This window comes from Dermacentor variabilis, chromosome 4 (genome assembly GCF_050947875.1).
Source record: "Dermacentor variabilis isolate Ectoservices chromosome 4, ASM5094787v1, whole genome shotgun sequence".
In the NCBI taxonomy this organism is placed as follows: domain Eukaryota; kingdom Metazoa; phylum Arthropoda; class Arachnida; order Ixodida; family Ixodidae; genus Dermacentor; species Dermacentor variabilis.
In genome coordinates this window covers 95,506,915-95,524,476 of record NC_134571.1, presented here as the reverse complement: position 1 = coordinate 95,524,476, position 17,562 = coordinate 95,506,915, and the positions used below count along the sequence as shown (strand labels likewise).

The following is a 17,562-nucleotide window of genomic DNA, read 5'->3' as shown; positions in this document are numbered from 1 at the left end:
TGGTACACTCTAGCAGAGACTCTCAAGGCTCTGACAAGGAGTGCAGTGACTTTTGACTATAATGTTTTGTTCGCTTGTTTCTTTAATGTAACTGTGATTTTTGTTATTCTGTATTCAACCCTTATTTTATTTCTGCTCTTTACTTCAAAAAGGGAACATTTGGTAGTTCATGCTTCATGCTTGTGTGTCCTTTAGTCACATTGTTAGACAGTGTGAAATACTTTGTACCTAAACATGACGTACAGTGATTAGCTGTTTCATGCTTTTTATGAGTGTAAGTGTCCTTCTCTTCTGTTTGTTTGTTCTGCACAGACTCGTATGGAGGACTGGCGTGCCGGTGCGTTGGGCTCTGACTACTTCCTGCAGAAGTTGCATGATGCTCGTGCTGCTGCTGCTGAGCTTCACCAACTGGTCCAGGCTGCTGAGAAAACACAGAGCGATGAACCTTGCCAAGAACCATTACCACCTGGCTGGCAGAGGCACTGGGACAGGTACGGTGTCTCTTGCCTCTCTTGACCTTGCTTACTGCTGTCAGCAGCAGGGGTTATGGTGTCATTTATGCTGTTACAAATGAGACCTGGTGTATAAAGGGGCGATAAAAGAATGGGACAAGGAATGGGTTGGTGAAGAGGGTAGTTATGTCTTATTTGTCACATAGAGGGAGAGAAATGTGCTGTCACAACTGTATTACACTTGTTTGTTTTTTTTCTCCTTCCTTTCTTGTGGTGCTGCATTTTGCACCCTGAGCAGGAGCCTTCATGAAGCCTGGTCTTCTTGGCTTGGGCGGGAAGGCTGGCTTGGGAGGTGGTGCCTCACTGCTGCCACTGCTGCTGCTGTGTTTCGTTCCATTTCTTTTTTTCCTCATGAGCTCAAGAAGCCCTCCTCCTCAATTTTTTTCTGGGAGAAGGCTCCTTCCATGCTCCCACAAACTCCTCTCCCTGCAGTACACTTACGAATGACCCACATCCCCTTGCCCTGTTTCTTACACCACCCCCCGTCACACGCCACCCTTGCTCTTTTCCCTCACCGTCTCCTGCATCCTTTGACCTGACATTTTACTCGTCACCCGCTGTCATTGTGGTAAATTGCAACCAGTGAGCGACAAGTTGCTGGGCTTTCTGGAGTTCCTGCTGGACTTGTCATGGCCAAACTTGGACGACATAGGTAAGGACACACATCACATTTTAACCTTCTTTGAGAGTGCTGCTTCTTGGGCAAGATCGTAATTCATACTGCGCAGGGATTCACAAGAAAGCAGTGTAAATTAGGTACAGTCGGAAACAAAAATTTCTGAACTGCAGCCACAGAAGAAAGCACTCAATTTCGCCATGATTCATGCATGCAACTTCAAACTGAGGAGCGCCAATTATACTGAATTTTTGCACTCAAAAAGCTTACTGCATCGCTCAATCCCTGGTTATGCATGCTGAATTTGACGAGTCTGATGTTTTTGCATCATGCATGGTTTACAAGCTTTTTTTCCTGACTGTACATATGCTTTTATGTGTGTTTTCGCGAGTTCTTTACTCACAGTCTGCATCTTCTGCAGCATCTCTGCACAGTTTAACCTTGCTGTGATGTCATTCACATGTTGCTGGCAGTACAGTAGAACCTCGTTCATATGTTTTGGGAAGAAACGCGAGAAAAACGTACTAACCGGGAAAACGTACGATTCCAAGTAACTAAAAAGATTGACAGACTCAGCTGCTGTTGACATTTACCGAATGAGAAGCGCGCGCGGATCGTTGCGGCATGAGATGGCAATGCACGTCGAGCTGGTGGTGCTCCGGCAGTCTGAGACGTGTTTGATTGTTTTTTTTTTTGCGAAGTGTTGTAAGAGGGCAAAGAGAAACTGAAACGAAATTGAGCTGGTGGGCGATGCCGGATGCCGCCGAAGTGAGACACGATGCCTACATTGCGCCACCTGCAGCAGGTAACGGCGGTGCATTTTGATTATAGCCTACTAAAAGCGTACCGTATGCTACGCATCATGCACAGTGAAACAGATATTTGAAGGTGCTTATCGCAATAGGTTTGGCGGCGATAGCTGTGAATGCTGTGTGCGACGACCCAGGTGGAAATTTGCTAATACCCAAATGAGAAATTGTGTGCGCCGTCGTTTTCATGAGAGACGGGCGGCTACATACTGTTCTCTATCGCGTGTGCCTCACACTTTTTCTTGTTCACATGTGATCTAGCGACCTGAAAATGTATACAATCGCAGCCTGCAGCAGGGAACAGTGGCGTGTTTCAGTTATCGCCTATTAAAGCGTGTACAGTAAAAGCTCGTTAATTCGAACCGCAAGGGGAAGCCACTTCAGTTCAAACTAATAAAATTTCGCGCTAACGACAGTGAAGGAGAACAACAGTACACTGCGATTTGGAAGCAGTAGGGTATGTCAGAAAGTGATGGCGTGCGCCGCGGGCACAAGCTATCTTTAAGTCGCAGCTCTGGGTCCGACTCTGCCACACGGCCAATGTCCACCGAAACGAATTTTAGCCGAGGCTTAACACCATCATAACGAATTGCGACGGCCGGTACATCCTAAGCTGAAAACAGACATGCACAACCGATGAAGACTGCCGAGACAAAGACGCTGAAGCTGTGAAGGTGGGGAAGGTCCTGATTCGTCGGTTCTTGATTGCAAGCACAGCTGCGACGCACTTGATTCGCTGTGTTTTGGTGCTTGCCACACCATATGCCTCACAATATTAGCAGCTACACAAGATTTGCAAAGCCTTCGAGATTCGTGATAGGCAAGAAGTCTCGGAGGTCATGTAGAATGGGGAGGAGGTAGCAGCAGCTGCCTTCTGCCAACGCCACACCGATTAGATTTTTTCCGATTGTGCCTTCTCTTGCCGTTCTCTCCGTTCTGGAGGGGACCGAGCCTTGTGTGTAGGCAGTAGGCGCGTTTCTCTGACCGTGAGCCAGGCACCAAGCCGCCGGCACGGTGGTGCGTACTTTGAATTATTCGTGGCGGAACCCTCTCGCGTTCGAATTAATGGGAATTTTTACACATAGACTTCTGTGGAGCTTGGCCGGACCAAATCGTACAGTTCAAATTATCCATAAATTCGAATTATTGAAGTTCGACTTAACGAGCTTTCACTGTACTACACTTCAGATGGCACCACACGCTCTGAAACAGAGGCGAAGATGCTTATTGCAATAGGATTGGCAGTGATAGCTGTGAATGCCGGATGCGACGACCCCAGGGGTGGTTTGCTGGTACCGAAATGAGAAATTGAGTGCATGCCGGCATTTTCACGTGAGACGTGCTGGCAAGTATTGTGGTGAAGCTGCCACGGTGGGCAGCTATATAATGTACTGTTCTCGATTGCAAGCGTCTCACGCATTTTCTTGTTTACGTCGAATCTAGTGATCGGAATATGTATCATACGATCGCAGTTTGGTGACATACTGAACGTTGGTTCCGAAAAATCGTGTTTTCCGGGACCGTATGAACCGGTAAAAAATGTGCATAATTCTATTGGTTCATTTTTCGTGTTCACGTTTGCAAACATTGCCACTGGGAAAATGTTCGTAACGGCAACGTATCAATGAGGTGTTCCACTGTATTTATCTTGGTTTTGTGGAGTAGAAAATGCTGAGGAATAGAAACTCCATTGTGGCACCAGCAATTTACAAAAAGCTCCTAAATGCAGTATTTCAAAATATTGGCCAAGGCAAAAGATTTTCATGCCACAGTGTCAGCTGCCATTGGCACCATGTGTTTTTTACACTCTCATTTCAAAAGTTTTTCCCACTAACTCTGCTTATTCTAAAACCTTGAATTACCAGGAAAGGCTGCTACAATTGGGTAAGCCTTAACTACAGACATAGCGCAGGTGTGTGCGTGTTTTTACATGGATGGGGAAAAAAGAAAGAGGGTAATGTTGTAGTCGGCAACAGTTTTTTGTAAATGTTGATCTGTGTCTTCTTGTATGAGCAGTAGGCAGTGCTGGAGCATAATGAAATATGGGCAGGATAGAGCTTATCTAGATGGTATACATGCTGGTAATGCAAAATAGGTGCTGTCTACTGCCAAATACTATTCTTTGGTGCCCATTCAGTTTTCTTAAGTTAAGCCATGTGCAAACTTTAAACTCAAAGTACAAATTTGGCTATTTCTTACAATTTCTAGTGCTTTTTTAAAAAGCCTTGCATTCTTAATCTGTTACTTGTTAGATAGCTGCCAAGTTTTTGTGTTGCCTATACAGTGTGTTGATTTTGTGCAATCAACATGAATATCTTGTGTACAAAATGACTTTTGACTATACGCACCTTTGGGCTTGTATTTTGTAGACAATAACCTAATGCCTTAGTGAAGAGCTGTCACTTTCAATCAGTGCTGTGAGGAAATCAGCAAAGAAAAATAGTGCTGATTCTTACCAACAGCACTTTGTCAGGTTACAGCACACTGCATTTGACTTTGGCGCATTGCAAGTGAGCTCAACTGTACAGCGTATTCTGAACAGGCTGATGTGCCTTGGCTGATCCCATGTTGCTGTTGTGTGCTCTGTCCAGCCTGCAAGAGAGTAAGTGGCAGGCATGCTATTAATCCTTTTCCGATACAGGATGTCTATTTTCTTTTTTTTTCCCTGCTTATGCTGCGAGATAATTTTTTTTCACTTAGTTGTATTTTCTGTTATGTATTTCTGTAATAAGCTTCAGCAGTGCATGGCATGTCATCATTTTTTTTTAAATTTGTCACAGTCATTTGTGTCATATTGTAAGTAGCATGCCACTAACCGAATATTTTATCTCAGTGACTGTGCCTATATGTTCTACTTGGACGTATTATAGTGTGAGTAGCATTGTCAATCAGCACTTTGAAGGGAGGATAATGAGGTGTTTGTGAGACGTACTTCTGCACTTACGTACAAGGAAGCAGTCACTGCGAACCACTGCTGCATTCAAAGGGACTTGATGATTTTACTTGCTGTTTCTTTACTCCTGCCCACATCTTGAGCACATTTTGTCATTGCTAAAAGTAGTCAGATTCGGTTTAGCTCATTCACTGCCTCAAATGATTTAGCCGGACATCACTGCCATACTTGCAAGCATGCTCTACTCAGCTGTTCAAACAAACCTGCCATTGGTAGCTTTCACAATGTCAGGATAAGTGCACATCCTGACACTGTAGAGATGAAGAATGACCACATACTGAAAGGGTGAAAAGGGGCTGTTGCTGAGCCCTTTTAGTGTCTTAGAGAGAAATATGCCTTTCTGTACCATTCGCTTTAAGGGGAAACGCTCCCCTAAGCAACTTTTCTTTATTATTATTTTTTGCACTAGAAGTTTCAAAATTCAGCCAATTACAGAGTTTTCTATGCAGATTTCAAATATGTCATTACTTCTTGTGTAGCTGTTACAGCTATTGTGCACAATTGCAAAGTATAGTCATCTTCGTGGGCGCTTATTATGTACTAAATTTCCACAACAAGCATCGTGCTGTAGCTTGTTTAGCTCTTTGTAGATCACGAAGTGTCGATATCTAGCCAAACAGCATGTGCAATTACTGGAACTATGCAAAAAGATAAAAGCATTTCAGCTAAATTTTTGTGTCGATTCCCTGAAATATAACATTCTACTTCCGCAACTACTTCTGGGAGATATTGCAATTACAAGTAGGTATCAGCACTGTACATGTCTTCAAGAGTATGTATGCCTAATTTTGTTAGTATAAGGCAATTATTAATGTACAAGGTTATTTTCATGTGATAGTGGCAAAAATTAGTTGAAGTGTCCTAATTTTTTTCATAGTTGCAGTAATTGTAGATACTGTTTGAATAGATATCAGTACTTAGTGGTGTACAAAGAGCTAAATAATTTACAGCACAATGCTCTTTTGCGAAAATTTATCACACAATAAAGTGCCCACAAAATCACTGTTTTGCTACTGTGTTGGACATAACTCAAAACTACATCGGTTATATAGGAACTAATGACATATGTGAAATCTACTTTTAATGCTCAGTAAGTGGATAAGTTTTCAAATTTCTAGTACAAATATTTCAAAAACGTTTTTTTTTTAAGAGCGTCTCCTTCGCTTAATGCTACAAACCATTTTTGCTTCCACGTAAGCTTCTAGCATTTTAACTGCCAGTGACAGTTTCACAGAAAGTAGTTGCATTTTATCTAGATAGGCTTTTCTTTTTGCCTGACACATAGTCAGTGGTTGAGGGCATTCTACATGCTGCTGCAGGTTCATTGCCTGTAAGCTGCGATTTTGTTGCATATAGGAACCGCCAGATGGTCAGAATTAATTAAAAGCTCTCTGCTATGACATACAACATACTTCAGGTGTGGCTTTGAGATGTTTAACACCATCAATCAATCATTCAATCAACGAACCAATCAATCAGTTAATTGTGGGGTCTCAAACATGCTCTTGGGACAAATTAACAACACAACAGAGTAGTGCAAGCAATCAAAAGGGCATTTATTGTGCCTTTTGCATGCCAATGCCAGCTAGCTGAATTACAACCAATGGAACATGCCGATGGCCCTGCCGAATCGAAAAAGTCCAATTCACCGCAACAAGATACAGAGCGAATATGTTCGTATTATGCTGGACATCTTAAGTCATTCACAGGTGAAGTGTCACGAACGGACGCGCATGTGAGCAATCGTGGTGTGAGCAGCGTATCAAGCACTAGCTGGTACAGTTGTGCAACCACCTATGCGGGCACTGCTCATGTGCCATCAAGGAAGCTGGTTGTTAGGAGACGCAGGAGTCACGTGGGGAAACAGCATTCAGGGGACATGAGCGGGCCGAGCATCCCTATACATTTAATCAATCAATCAATTGATCACTCAATCAACTTGTGATGTGTGCATGCGTTGCATGTTCTCCTCCATTAGGTTCTGGTAGATGTCTACAAGAATTGTGGGTCCATACTTGAGCCTTAAGTTGGTTATGAAAACCTGCAGCCTCGTGTCTCATTACCATGGGAAATAAGGAAGACATCCAAACATTCACGACATATTCAAATTGTTTCTTCAATAAAAAAAAAAAATGTTGTTTCTAGAAATTTTGCCCTTGCCTGGTGCTTTATTTTCTTCACTCGCCTACTTTTATACTAGTGTCCCTTTTATGCTGCTGTTAACTGAACATCTTCCCAGTTTTCACCTAGCATGTGAATTAAAGGAAACAAGAACAATAATGAATGCTAACATTTCCCTGAATGTATTGCTAAAGTGCACTACCCTGTAAGTGTTAGTGCATCAAATATTGACATGACTAAGTATACTTGTTAGTGCTGTCATTCTAGGCATTGTTTATACAGCCGTACAATTCATTACTGTTTTGGCAAGAGCATGTGTGACTTCAATAGGAACAGGGTTTACAGTCATCTCTTGTACTGATGGTGCAATTATTTCTCATTAAGTACCTATAAGCTTAACTTAATAAGAAAGAGCAGAAATGTGTAAACAAACATAATTAAACATTTTGCATCAACAGGTTCAGTGAATTTTAGTGTTTTGGCTTGAGGTATGTACAGTCACTGACTTATTATTTGGACACTGATAATTCAGCGATGCCCAATTATTTAGACAGCTTCGTTGGACCACCACTGACCCCACAGACAATTTAGAGTCAACATCTGATTTTTTAGACTTCATAGGGATTGCGAATACATCCGAAAAGCCAGGCAGTCCAGAAAAACAAATGCGTGCCTTTTACTGCCCTCAAGGGCTCGAATTGCAACTGCCACATCCAAAATAGTTGTAGGGGCCTGCCAGTGTACTTATAGGCGTATCAATGCTCATACTGTGACAAGATATGGTGAGTGTGCGCATGTGTAATTAAGGAACATATGTCCCGTGACAGTGGCCTCTTTCTACTCTTGGTATGCTTCAACACGTAACACCATCATATTGCGGCGAAGTTGACTTTTCAGAAACACCATTATGCAATGCTTTAGATACTTGATGTGCTTTCTGCACTTCGAAGCCATTGGCGAGAATCACGGATGTGGGGTTGTCGCCATTGCTGACAGTGGCGAATAATTCAATTAAAGACATGGTGCTAAATATTAGGAAACTTGGCAATAAATGTTAAAGTAGCCAGGCCTAACACTTGCCATGTTGCGCTGTTGAACACAAAGTTACCGCATCAAATCCCGGCTGCGGCAGCTGCATTTTGATGAGGGCAGAATGCAAAAACACTCATGTACCGTGCATTGGATGCATGTTAAAGAATCCCAGGTGTTCATAATTGATCCACAGTTCCTCTCTACAGCATGCCTCATATCATATCATGGTTTTGGCACTTAAAACCACAGAATTTCAGCTAATCCTAATGACAGCACAAAATGGTTACTATGTCTGCCAGCAAAACGGTGTGCAAGAATGCCAGTTCAAGCCTCCGAGATAACCTAATCGCAGCAGTGGTGGCTTCAATTAATGCCATTTTGGACCTGCAGTCACCGCAAAAAAAAAAAAGAAAAAAAAAAATCGGACGGGGAAGGATTCCAGCGTCTGAAATTTGAGATGTCCTTACACATTGGCTCTAAGGGGTACGTGGTGGTACCATGAAGGCATGCAAATTACCAGGTGTGTTTGAAAAATCAGGCATCTGGAAAATCGGTCGTCGACCGTATAAGCGCGAATTTGGGCCAGTTGGTACGTGTTGCATAAAAAGGCAGGGAACAAGCCAAGCTAAACCACTAAGGTGGCAGTTGCAGTTTGTCAAGCTAGTTGTACACGTCCAGTGTTCTTTATGTTTTCAATAGCGGCACAGTCCTGGGTGACTTCATTCATTGCTATTATGCATTTTTGTTGCTCAGTATTATCAACCACCAACTCCACTCACAATGTCTGCACCGACAAGGGTGGCAATTAAGTGAGGGAAGTGCCAGACAATGAATGTTGTGAAGAAGCCAGAGCTCATTCGACACTCGTGGTGTGGTCAACTTTTGCAATCGGGATGGAGATTTCGTGCACGCATTGAATGTATTTTCGCCTACCTGCAGTGGCAGGATCACAATGGTCAAAATACTAACTGACAAGTGGTGGTATTCTCAAGCGTATGTGAGAATGAATAATTTTGTATGTGAGAAAAATTAATAATTTTGCGAGTACAGATTTTAACAGAGCATAAAATGTGTACACGAAGAGAATATATAATATAACCACTTATAACACAATCTCCAATTTATCTTCCAATTGAGGGCAATATGTACGCGTACCACATATAGCTGAGCTAGAGCGAGCAGTGGTGGTAATGCAGCTGCCGGAAATCTTTGTAGAAAAGCCAGGCTTCATCTCACTATTTTTGTGTAGTGCAGTGAAAGCTGCGAGTTGCTTTAGTCAATCAGAAGTAATAATGAGAGGAATGGCTGATACCATTGTTTGCTGTTAATCCTCCCCTGCGTGATGCCAGCTGAATGAAAGGGTCATGGTTAGGTTAATGGCACACGCTAACCACATGAAATGCACTTTCAACAACTACTCTGTAATGCTTGCCAAAATGCACATTATTGGAGGTTACCCGCTACAGAGGGCACCTGACTGCATGCACTGTGGCCACCATGAGAGTGTGGCTGTTGTGTAGCATGAGAGTGGCTGATCCAACTGCAGATGATGCCAAGCTGAAAATATGAATGCAAGTGTGTTCCATGCAGCTTCTACTTCATAACTATATAATGCCATACCATGTTATTCTCGTCTTAGATAGATTCAAATAATTTTTACATGGCGGTAGGTCATGACAATAGTTTGTAATGTCTAATTGCTAGATAAACCATGAAGCTTGGGTATATTTTATCAAGAGCTTTCTGTCTGTATGTTCAAATTGTCACTCACAGTAACCAGTCATGTTTCAGCACTCTACTGGACAGGAAGAACACCAAGCCTGTGAAGAGCACTCAATTTTTCAGAGTTGAGTGGCACCTGTTTGCCAATGGATTGCCTCGAATAAGACATCCCTAAGAGTTGTGGTCTGGTGCGGGTGCCTCTTTTGGGAGTAACACCAATGCCTCGGATGGACATTGCTTTGTCTGGGAATTCCGTGGGACACAGGGTGTCATCGGGCAGAGGACGCTACATCATTTCCTGCTGCCATGTTACTTATAAACGACTCACCGTACTGCTGCATCATAGGACTGGGTCTTGTGCAGCACAACGCACGCCTGCCATCTCTTTCTAGAAGCGCTTGGATGTCATCATTGTAGGCTTTAGGTATAAACACCATTACATCTTGGGTATAACGATAAGCCATTGGGTCCCACGGTACCATTGCACTTGCATAGTCATTGCCTAGATGGCATATCAAGTGGGCCACTGTGTGTATGACTTGGCAGGTAAATAACAAGGAGTTATATTTTGGAGCCTTGTTTTTGTTGGCAAGTTTCGGGTATTTTGTTCTTGGATTTGTTTTCAGGCTAAGAAAGTAAGACTCATATATAGTACATGTCACTTTTGTCATCTTGTTTATTGCTTTGCTAAGTACTTGAGCCTATGGCAGGGGTTCTCGAACGGGGTTCTGTGGAAGCCAGGAGTTCCCGCGAACGAATTTTAGGATACTGCAGACGATCAGAACAAATCCAAACCCATCTCGTTTTCCTCCGTTCACTTCCACAATTAATCTGTTTAGAGGAGAAATTTTGCATTGCATTTTGAATTTGACGAAGCCATTGCATGCCACATCTGAACATTTACGCTGCAGCATAGTGCAAGACTCATCACTGTCATTTGCAGGCCCACGGTGGCCATGCTGAGCGCTTTTCAAGCGTGCTCGCAAGGGTGGCTCATAACTCAACAGGAATCAGTGCAAACATTCTGCAAGCTCAGAGCCATTTCAGAATTTAGCGCCATCTGTCTGGTCAACTCTTCTTCGCAACAAACAGTGACCATTTAAACAGCATATTGTATAACAGAAATATCGGGCACATTTATGCGTGATTTTTGGTTGAAGAGCATTGGTGTCAGCATGGCGCGGTTTTGATACAGGCTCATTTGCTACCACACTGCATTGGTTTCTAGCTAAAAAGCTCGACAACCATTTGCATGCATATCTGCATATCGAAGACCATTCTGCAGCATGAATAACTTGCGAGATATACGTATATATTTTTTTTTGCAAAAGAATAAAATCAAGTTTCATGCGTCCAACACTCTAGTTTGTGTAAATATGCTGTTTATGGTGCGCATGCGATGCACTGCGGCTCGGCAATAAATAATTGCTTTATATAACGTCTTTGTATTATTGTGAGTTCCTCATCAAGAGTCTCTCTCTTGAAGAAAAAGGAGTCTTTGTTGGAGTCTTTCTCTAGAGAGCCTCCAAGATTAAAGATAACATGCTAAACTGTAAATGTCGAATGCCACACATAGACGCGAAGACGGTGCCACTTCGAATATGTCTCGCTGAAACACTAGTGGATTCAAGGGGGGAAGCCCTACCTCATCTCCCTCCCCCCCTCTCTGGGAAAAGCTGGAGAGAGGAGGGGTTCCACGGTGCCTTGGGAAAACTGGTGGGGTTCCCCAAAGCCAGAAAGTTTGAGAACCCCTGGCCTATGGAAAAAAAAATGCTTTACAACGAGGACATGCATATACAGAGCACAGTTCGAAGGGCTGCATATCAAGCAGCCTTCTCAATCTTTTGAGAGTATCAGCTTTAGTATTCAAAATTGTTCAACAGTAGCACACTTTAGCAGTTAATTTTTTTCCATGAGTGGCTTTAGGTAGGAAATTCTGAAAACAGCAGATCTGTAGCTCACAACTTTTGTGCTGTATATATGTGTGGATAAAATCTCAATGGTCTGCAAGTTTTCGGTGCATAGAGAGCATGCTGGTAAATTCAATATCACCAGGGGGGGAGGGGAGATACTGCTCAGCCAAATAGTTACCACAGTGTGCTTATTTTTATGTGCAATTCTAAAACTGACTGCTCCGTGTGCTGTACCTGAAGGTAGTCCTAACATAGACGTTAATAATATATGACATACATATAACTCCTAGAATATACTGGTAAATCTGATACATCTAATAAGTAAGGACTACATTATTGTGTCTACATTTATTGTACATGCAGTACTTTACGATAACCTTTACGATTTTCATTACGCTTGCTAAGGGGCAGTACCTTGTGGACAAATGAGAACCGCAGCACTGATAGACTCTAATGCACATTAAGGTGAAGTGAGCAATGTTTACAAAAATTTACAGTGTAAAAGAAAATGTATAAGCATTTTGCATTTATGCAGTCATGTTTTAGCAGTTGTACTACTTGATACATTTTTTACCAAGGTCACTCTTGTTAAATATACTGGTTAAATGTCATGTCTTCCACAGGTAGTAACAAAAAAAGAACAGCCAGATTCTTTGACAGTCACGTGTTGTATGCAACTACTTGTGCTCCTGCTTAGCTTCACTTTGTATAACATGTTCACTGAAAGTGTCGTGAGCTATACCTCAGTGACACTGGTTGTTTCATTGGGCAGGTAAAAAAGGGGGACTACTGTTTCCATTTTGTATTTGCTTTCTTTGCTGTCTCTCCTTTGTTGTATAATTTGCCAACTGTTACAACGCTACCTAATTCGTCAGACTTCACTTTTCCAGTGCAACTATACTGCATGCACTTGTGCTCACGCCATATCTTATATTTTCACATGAACATGTGCTTTTTGTGTGTTCTGGATGAAGGCCTTCAGGAACAAAGGCTGATAATTCAATGTCTCATGGACATTTGCTATCTGCAGGGCATAAAAATGGAGTCAGTTCTTGCATCCTGCATAACAAAGTCAGTTTTTTCCTCTAATCCACCAAGTAATTAACGCAATCGCGTGAGGCATCAAAATCAACGAACATTCCAATGTATCTCCGTTTTCAAAAGATCCACAGAGCAAATCAGGTGGAATAGAGCAGAGATAACACAGCTGCTTAGCATAGCAGGTGGAGTTACCTTGTGGTTTTCTTCTTTTCTTTTCTTTCTCACTGTTTCTAGTGGGCACGCAAGATATTTTTATGTGCACGAGGAAACGGGCCATTCCCAGTGGGTGTCTCCCACTGTAACAGATGCCGGCAGCGGCACGCTCGATTCCACCTCTCCTACGACTGACACAGGAGTGGATTCTGACAAGTCCTCCGCTGCGTTACTGCTGCAGCCACCACCGCCTCCACCACCGGAGACAGGTAGGACAGTGGCTGAGCAGCATTCGCTCTACATTGAACTAAGTGTTAAACGGTGTCCGTCGTGGTTGGATGCTATGCAGATATAGTGTTGTTGTGGTAGGATCACCAATCAGTGTTTGTCCAGGGTCAAGGAAAAGAACTTGGGTGCTGTGGTGTGCAGGGCACTAAGTGAGGAGTGAAGTTTATTTTGATTTCTATGAAAGTTATTGTGGACTCATTGTGAGCTGAGGTTAAGTTCTGAGGAGCGTATGCAAAGATTGTGCACATAAAAGGTAAGATAGTAGCCATTTGTAGTAGTTACAGTTACTTGTATGAGGCACAGAACAATGAAAAAATTAGCCATTATGCAAATCCATAATAGATATCAGCGCAGAAATTCACACAAGGACAAAAAATGACTGAAATATAAACTGTTATCTGTTGTTTCATGTCCTCGTGTGTGTTTTTGTGCTGATGTGCTATATATTTGCCCAGATCTCCACTTTATCAAGCCATTAAGGAGCAGTAGTCGTAGCACATCTACAGTGAGGATGAACCCAGTTAACTTGAATTCTTTGGTAAATTGAACAGGTTAGTTAATCTAAAGGGTGAGTAGATAATTCATCGGAAGTCCCCCGCTATGGCATGCCTCATAATCAAATTATTGTTTTGGCACGTAAACCCTCAGTTTCTTGTTTTTTTAAATTGTAATATATACAGGGAGCTGCAGCTAACTTTAGTGAAAATTTTAAAATGTGCCAGTGCACTCTAGGTGGACACGACCGAATGCATATTGCTGGCTAGTGTATGGAGCAAGTCAAGCTATTTTTGTGTTGTGCTTAATTGCATAATTAGTCAAGATTAATGCACCAACTTTACAAATATGAACTTTAGAGCAAAGCTTGCAAAGGAAACGCTTTAGGGAATTCTAGGAAACATCTAATTCAGCAGCTTCTAGCTTCCTACCTGCTACATAAGTTTTTCCTGTGTCGTAAAGAAAGCCTGCGAAATATCAAAAAAAGCACATGACATGCCCGCTTGCATGCCACAATTGCAATGGTCTCAAACGTGCCACATATAATTGAACAGTGGCTTTAGCGTGGAGTGCTGCCTGGTCTGCTTATCACTACCATGAACGGCTGTGAGGTTAGCACATCACTGGTATAAATCACGCAGCCAATGTCTGTGCTACTTCCCTGTCACTGTTTAAGTGGCAGGATACAGACTAAATGCATTGTGCGTTCATGTGGGGCAAGTTTGTGAGCACTGCAATCGCATTGTGCACGCAGGCAGGTTGTGGGATTTTTTTTCTCATATTTTGCTGACTTTCTTTAGGATGCAGAAAAAATGATTATGTGACAAGCGGAAAGAAGCTGCTAAATTGGACGTTTCCTGGAATGCTCTACAGCTATCTCATTGAAAGTTTTGTCCTGAAGTTAGTACTTTCTGAGTTGGTTAAAGGAGCCCTGAACCAATTTTATTGAAGTGGAGAAATGCATTTGAAATGAAAATAGGCTATTTCACAAATACTTTGCCGCAAGAAGTACATCAATGTGTTCAGCATAAGCGGAGTTATTGGCAATAAAACACAGCATCCACTTTGCTCCCGTTTCTTCTTCAGTGCGTTGCACTGCGAAGGCTATGGCGCAGTGGGGCGTGCCCACAACGCTCTGCCTTCTAAATGTCACCGTGGCGCGCAGTTCAAATTTCATTTTGGATGTTAACGTAAACTCAACAACTTCCATCTTTGGTGCCTATGATGCGCTAAATGCAAGCCAAACGCAGTCGTTCTCAGCGAGCCGCAGTGTGCTTAGCCAGTATACTCACGGTGGCACCCTGCAGCGGCTGCGGTATCTGCGCCATGTAGCTGACTGCAGCTTGATGTCAGCTATCGTCCTATAGCAGCTGCCTAAGGGAATGACAAAATAAAGCATCCAGAAGAGAGTGAGGACGGGGCCTTCTGTTGAAAAGAGAACGTTTGAGAGAAAGATGGGGACTTCACGATCCGCTTTCAAGCTCCATGAACCATGTACGACAGCAAAACTTGGCTGAGAATGTACGCCAACTGGGCCCTTGGCAGGTCCATTTAAGCTTGCCTTTTTGCTTCATCCCATGCCCTTATGCTGTTTTGACTGACAAATACGAGCCAGCTTGTGTCAGCATCCTTGGGATGACGGTGTATTCATCTTTGCTGCACTACTGGGGCGTGTATATTCTTTGTCTGTGCAATCCGTCAAGAAACTGCTTCTTTGTGTTATTAAAGGGACCCTGAAACGATTTTGATGATATTGTGCAGACATACTGAGTCGTTAGAGTAGGTCCTTCTGATCATTAATTGACGCATCTGAGTGCTCCGCGTAAAGCGTGTAATTTATTACAAGGTTTTAAACATGTACATCGCTGCTGATCGCAGCACACTGCTCGGCGGAATTTTCAGCCGCCCCTGCCCATATGACATAACTCACCCATATGACGTCATTAGGGCGAGCTTTCAGATTGGCTGCCCAGGGCGTGTCATTGATAATTTTTCCACCTTTATGGTGAACAAATGATGTCCATAATAGTTGGAATGTTAGTTCATTTGTTTCTATAAAAAGAAAGTAACAGAAAGAGAATGCACAAGAACAGTTTCTCACTACACTTAAGCACTCCCGGCACGCAGCAAGCATCGTCTGCTTGTGTTACGACCTACTCCATTTTGACGAGAGCTTCACGGTCAGAGTCGGTCTCAGTCTTTTTGCGAGCACTATGATTCGACTTTGTTGCATTGTGGACTGCAAACGTAGCGACTGGCAATATGTCAAGCTGCGACATCGTGTCCCTCTGCAAGGCAGCTGACGAACGATCTGGCTGCAGTGCATCAGACTGCCGCTATCTGATCTGTGCCAGGATTTGCACGTTTGTGGCTGTCACTTTACACCAGAAGATTACTAACGCAATAGCGTTTCGTAAGTCCGGTATTAGGGCAAGCGCAAGGGGACAGGGCCTGGCCGCTTGACTGTGCCATTTAACGGGATGAGCAGAAGCGCAAATGTGAATAGTCTGCACGGTGCAGCCACCTGGTGGCTCAGAGCTCAACCGTACACTGTAGCAGTAACGAAATCTGTTCTTCTTTGCTGCTGGCGTAAATTTTCCGCAGGACTGTAATCATGAACACGTTTTTGTAAACGTTTAAAATGTTCTACACTTAGTTAGAGCAATATTAGCACTTTGTTTGGCTGGTTAAGGTCTGCGCCAAGAAGTGGCTGGACCGTGCATACTGATCAGGCCGCTCACGTACGTCTACGCTAAAGTTCCTTCATTAGCTTTTGTTTATGCCTCCAGCCATCTGCCGAAACGTCCAGCTTGCCTGTGGTTACCGGAATACCAGACACTTTCGGCGCTTCGACAGAATGCTCGCAATGCACGCTGCTTTGATAGCTCTCGCTTGGGATCGACTGCCAAGCAGCTGGCGGAGAGTTTGGAGAGGCTTCGCGCGTTCGCTACTAGAGAACTCGAAGTCAACAACACGACGTGCCATCATGATGCAGAGCCAGTGAAGGCGGAGCTTAGCCCCGATCACTTTGCGAACGAGATGAGGAGAAAATGCATGACTGTGTAGGATTGTAACTTGTAATCGTCCGTAGCTCTCTTAATATGAGACGTTTCACACAAATTGTGATGCGAATGATTAACTTTAGCTGTACCCTACGCGTCTACAAAATTTGTTTGAACCGTTTCTGGGGCCCTTTAGAGGATGGCAAGGAGGCACAGCATGCTTTTGTGGGAGGAGACAGCCTCTTGCATTCATGTGTTACCACTGGCTACATCATTGTGTGATTTTAGAAAAAGAAAATTTCCTTTTGTAACCCATTTTAGGAAACCCTACTTTAAATGGCTATTAACTGTGTTTTGTCAAATCTATCCTCTTTTGATGTCAACAGATGAGGCACCTGTGGAGACTGCCACTAAGCAAGAAGACGAAACAGAAGTGGACGGTAAGGTGGACGAGAACCTGGACGGTACAAGCCTCGATGCTGCTGAAGCTGCCTTCTACTCAAGTTTTGTGATGTCTGCGGAGCCTGTGATTAACGCTGCTCAGACAGACTGTGGTGACAGAGGGCTTACGCCTGGGGTTGCAGCGCCTGTAGATGCAGTGCCTGTAAATGCAGCACCTGTGGATGCAGCACCTGTGGATGAAGCCAGCGTTCCCACCGTCGCAGCTCCAAAGAAGAAGAAGGTGTGCCTTTTTAGTGATAACTGACTTGTGTCAACAATGTAGCTCTTACTTTTACAGCTTCTCGTATTTGTTCCTTCTGACACTGCTGATAGCTGTTGTGGTTAGCAAAACTGGCTGTCAGTTTTTCATATTGTTATATTGCCAGTTGCCTTGTTTAAGATTATTATTTTCTACATTCTTAATGCTTCTTAGCATATATTTGAATCTTTCTAGTAAAGGTTAA

At 43.2% G+C, this 17,562-nt stretch overlaps 1 protein-coding gene across 5 annotated transcripts in view; it reads left to right on the top strand.

Moving 5' to 3' along the window:
• The window catches only part of LOC142579533 (uncharacterized), a 51,149-nt gene that overhangs the window by 28,550 nt on the left and 5,037 nt on the right, over positions 1 to 17,562 (top strand). The window contains exons 12-16 of one of the 5 annotated variants that reach the window (XR_012827392.1): positions 313 to 491; positions 751 to 1,164; positions 4,480 to 4,539; positions 9,835 to 10,189; positions 12,954 to 13,088. Coding sequence is in view for 1 of the 5 variants with exons in the window: in XM_075689853.1 (XP_075545968.1) it covers positions 313 to 491; positions 12,954 to 13,141; positions 17,044 to 17,339 (663 nt within the window). In the remaining 4 variants the exon portion in view is untranslated. Of the gene's footprint in view, positions 1 to 312; positions 492 to 750; positions 1,165 to 4,465; positions 4,540 to 9,834; positions 10,190 to 12,953; positions 13,142 to 17,043; positions 17,340 to 17,562 lie in introns of those variants that run through there. The other 4 variants (XR_012827393.1, XR_012827394.1, XR_012827395.1 and 1 more) reach the window with 4 other exon arrangements.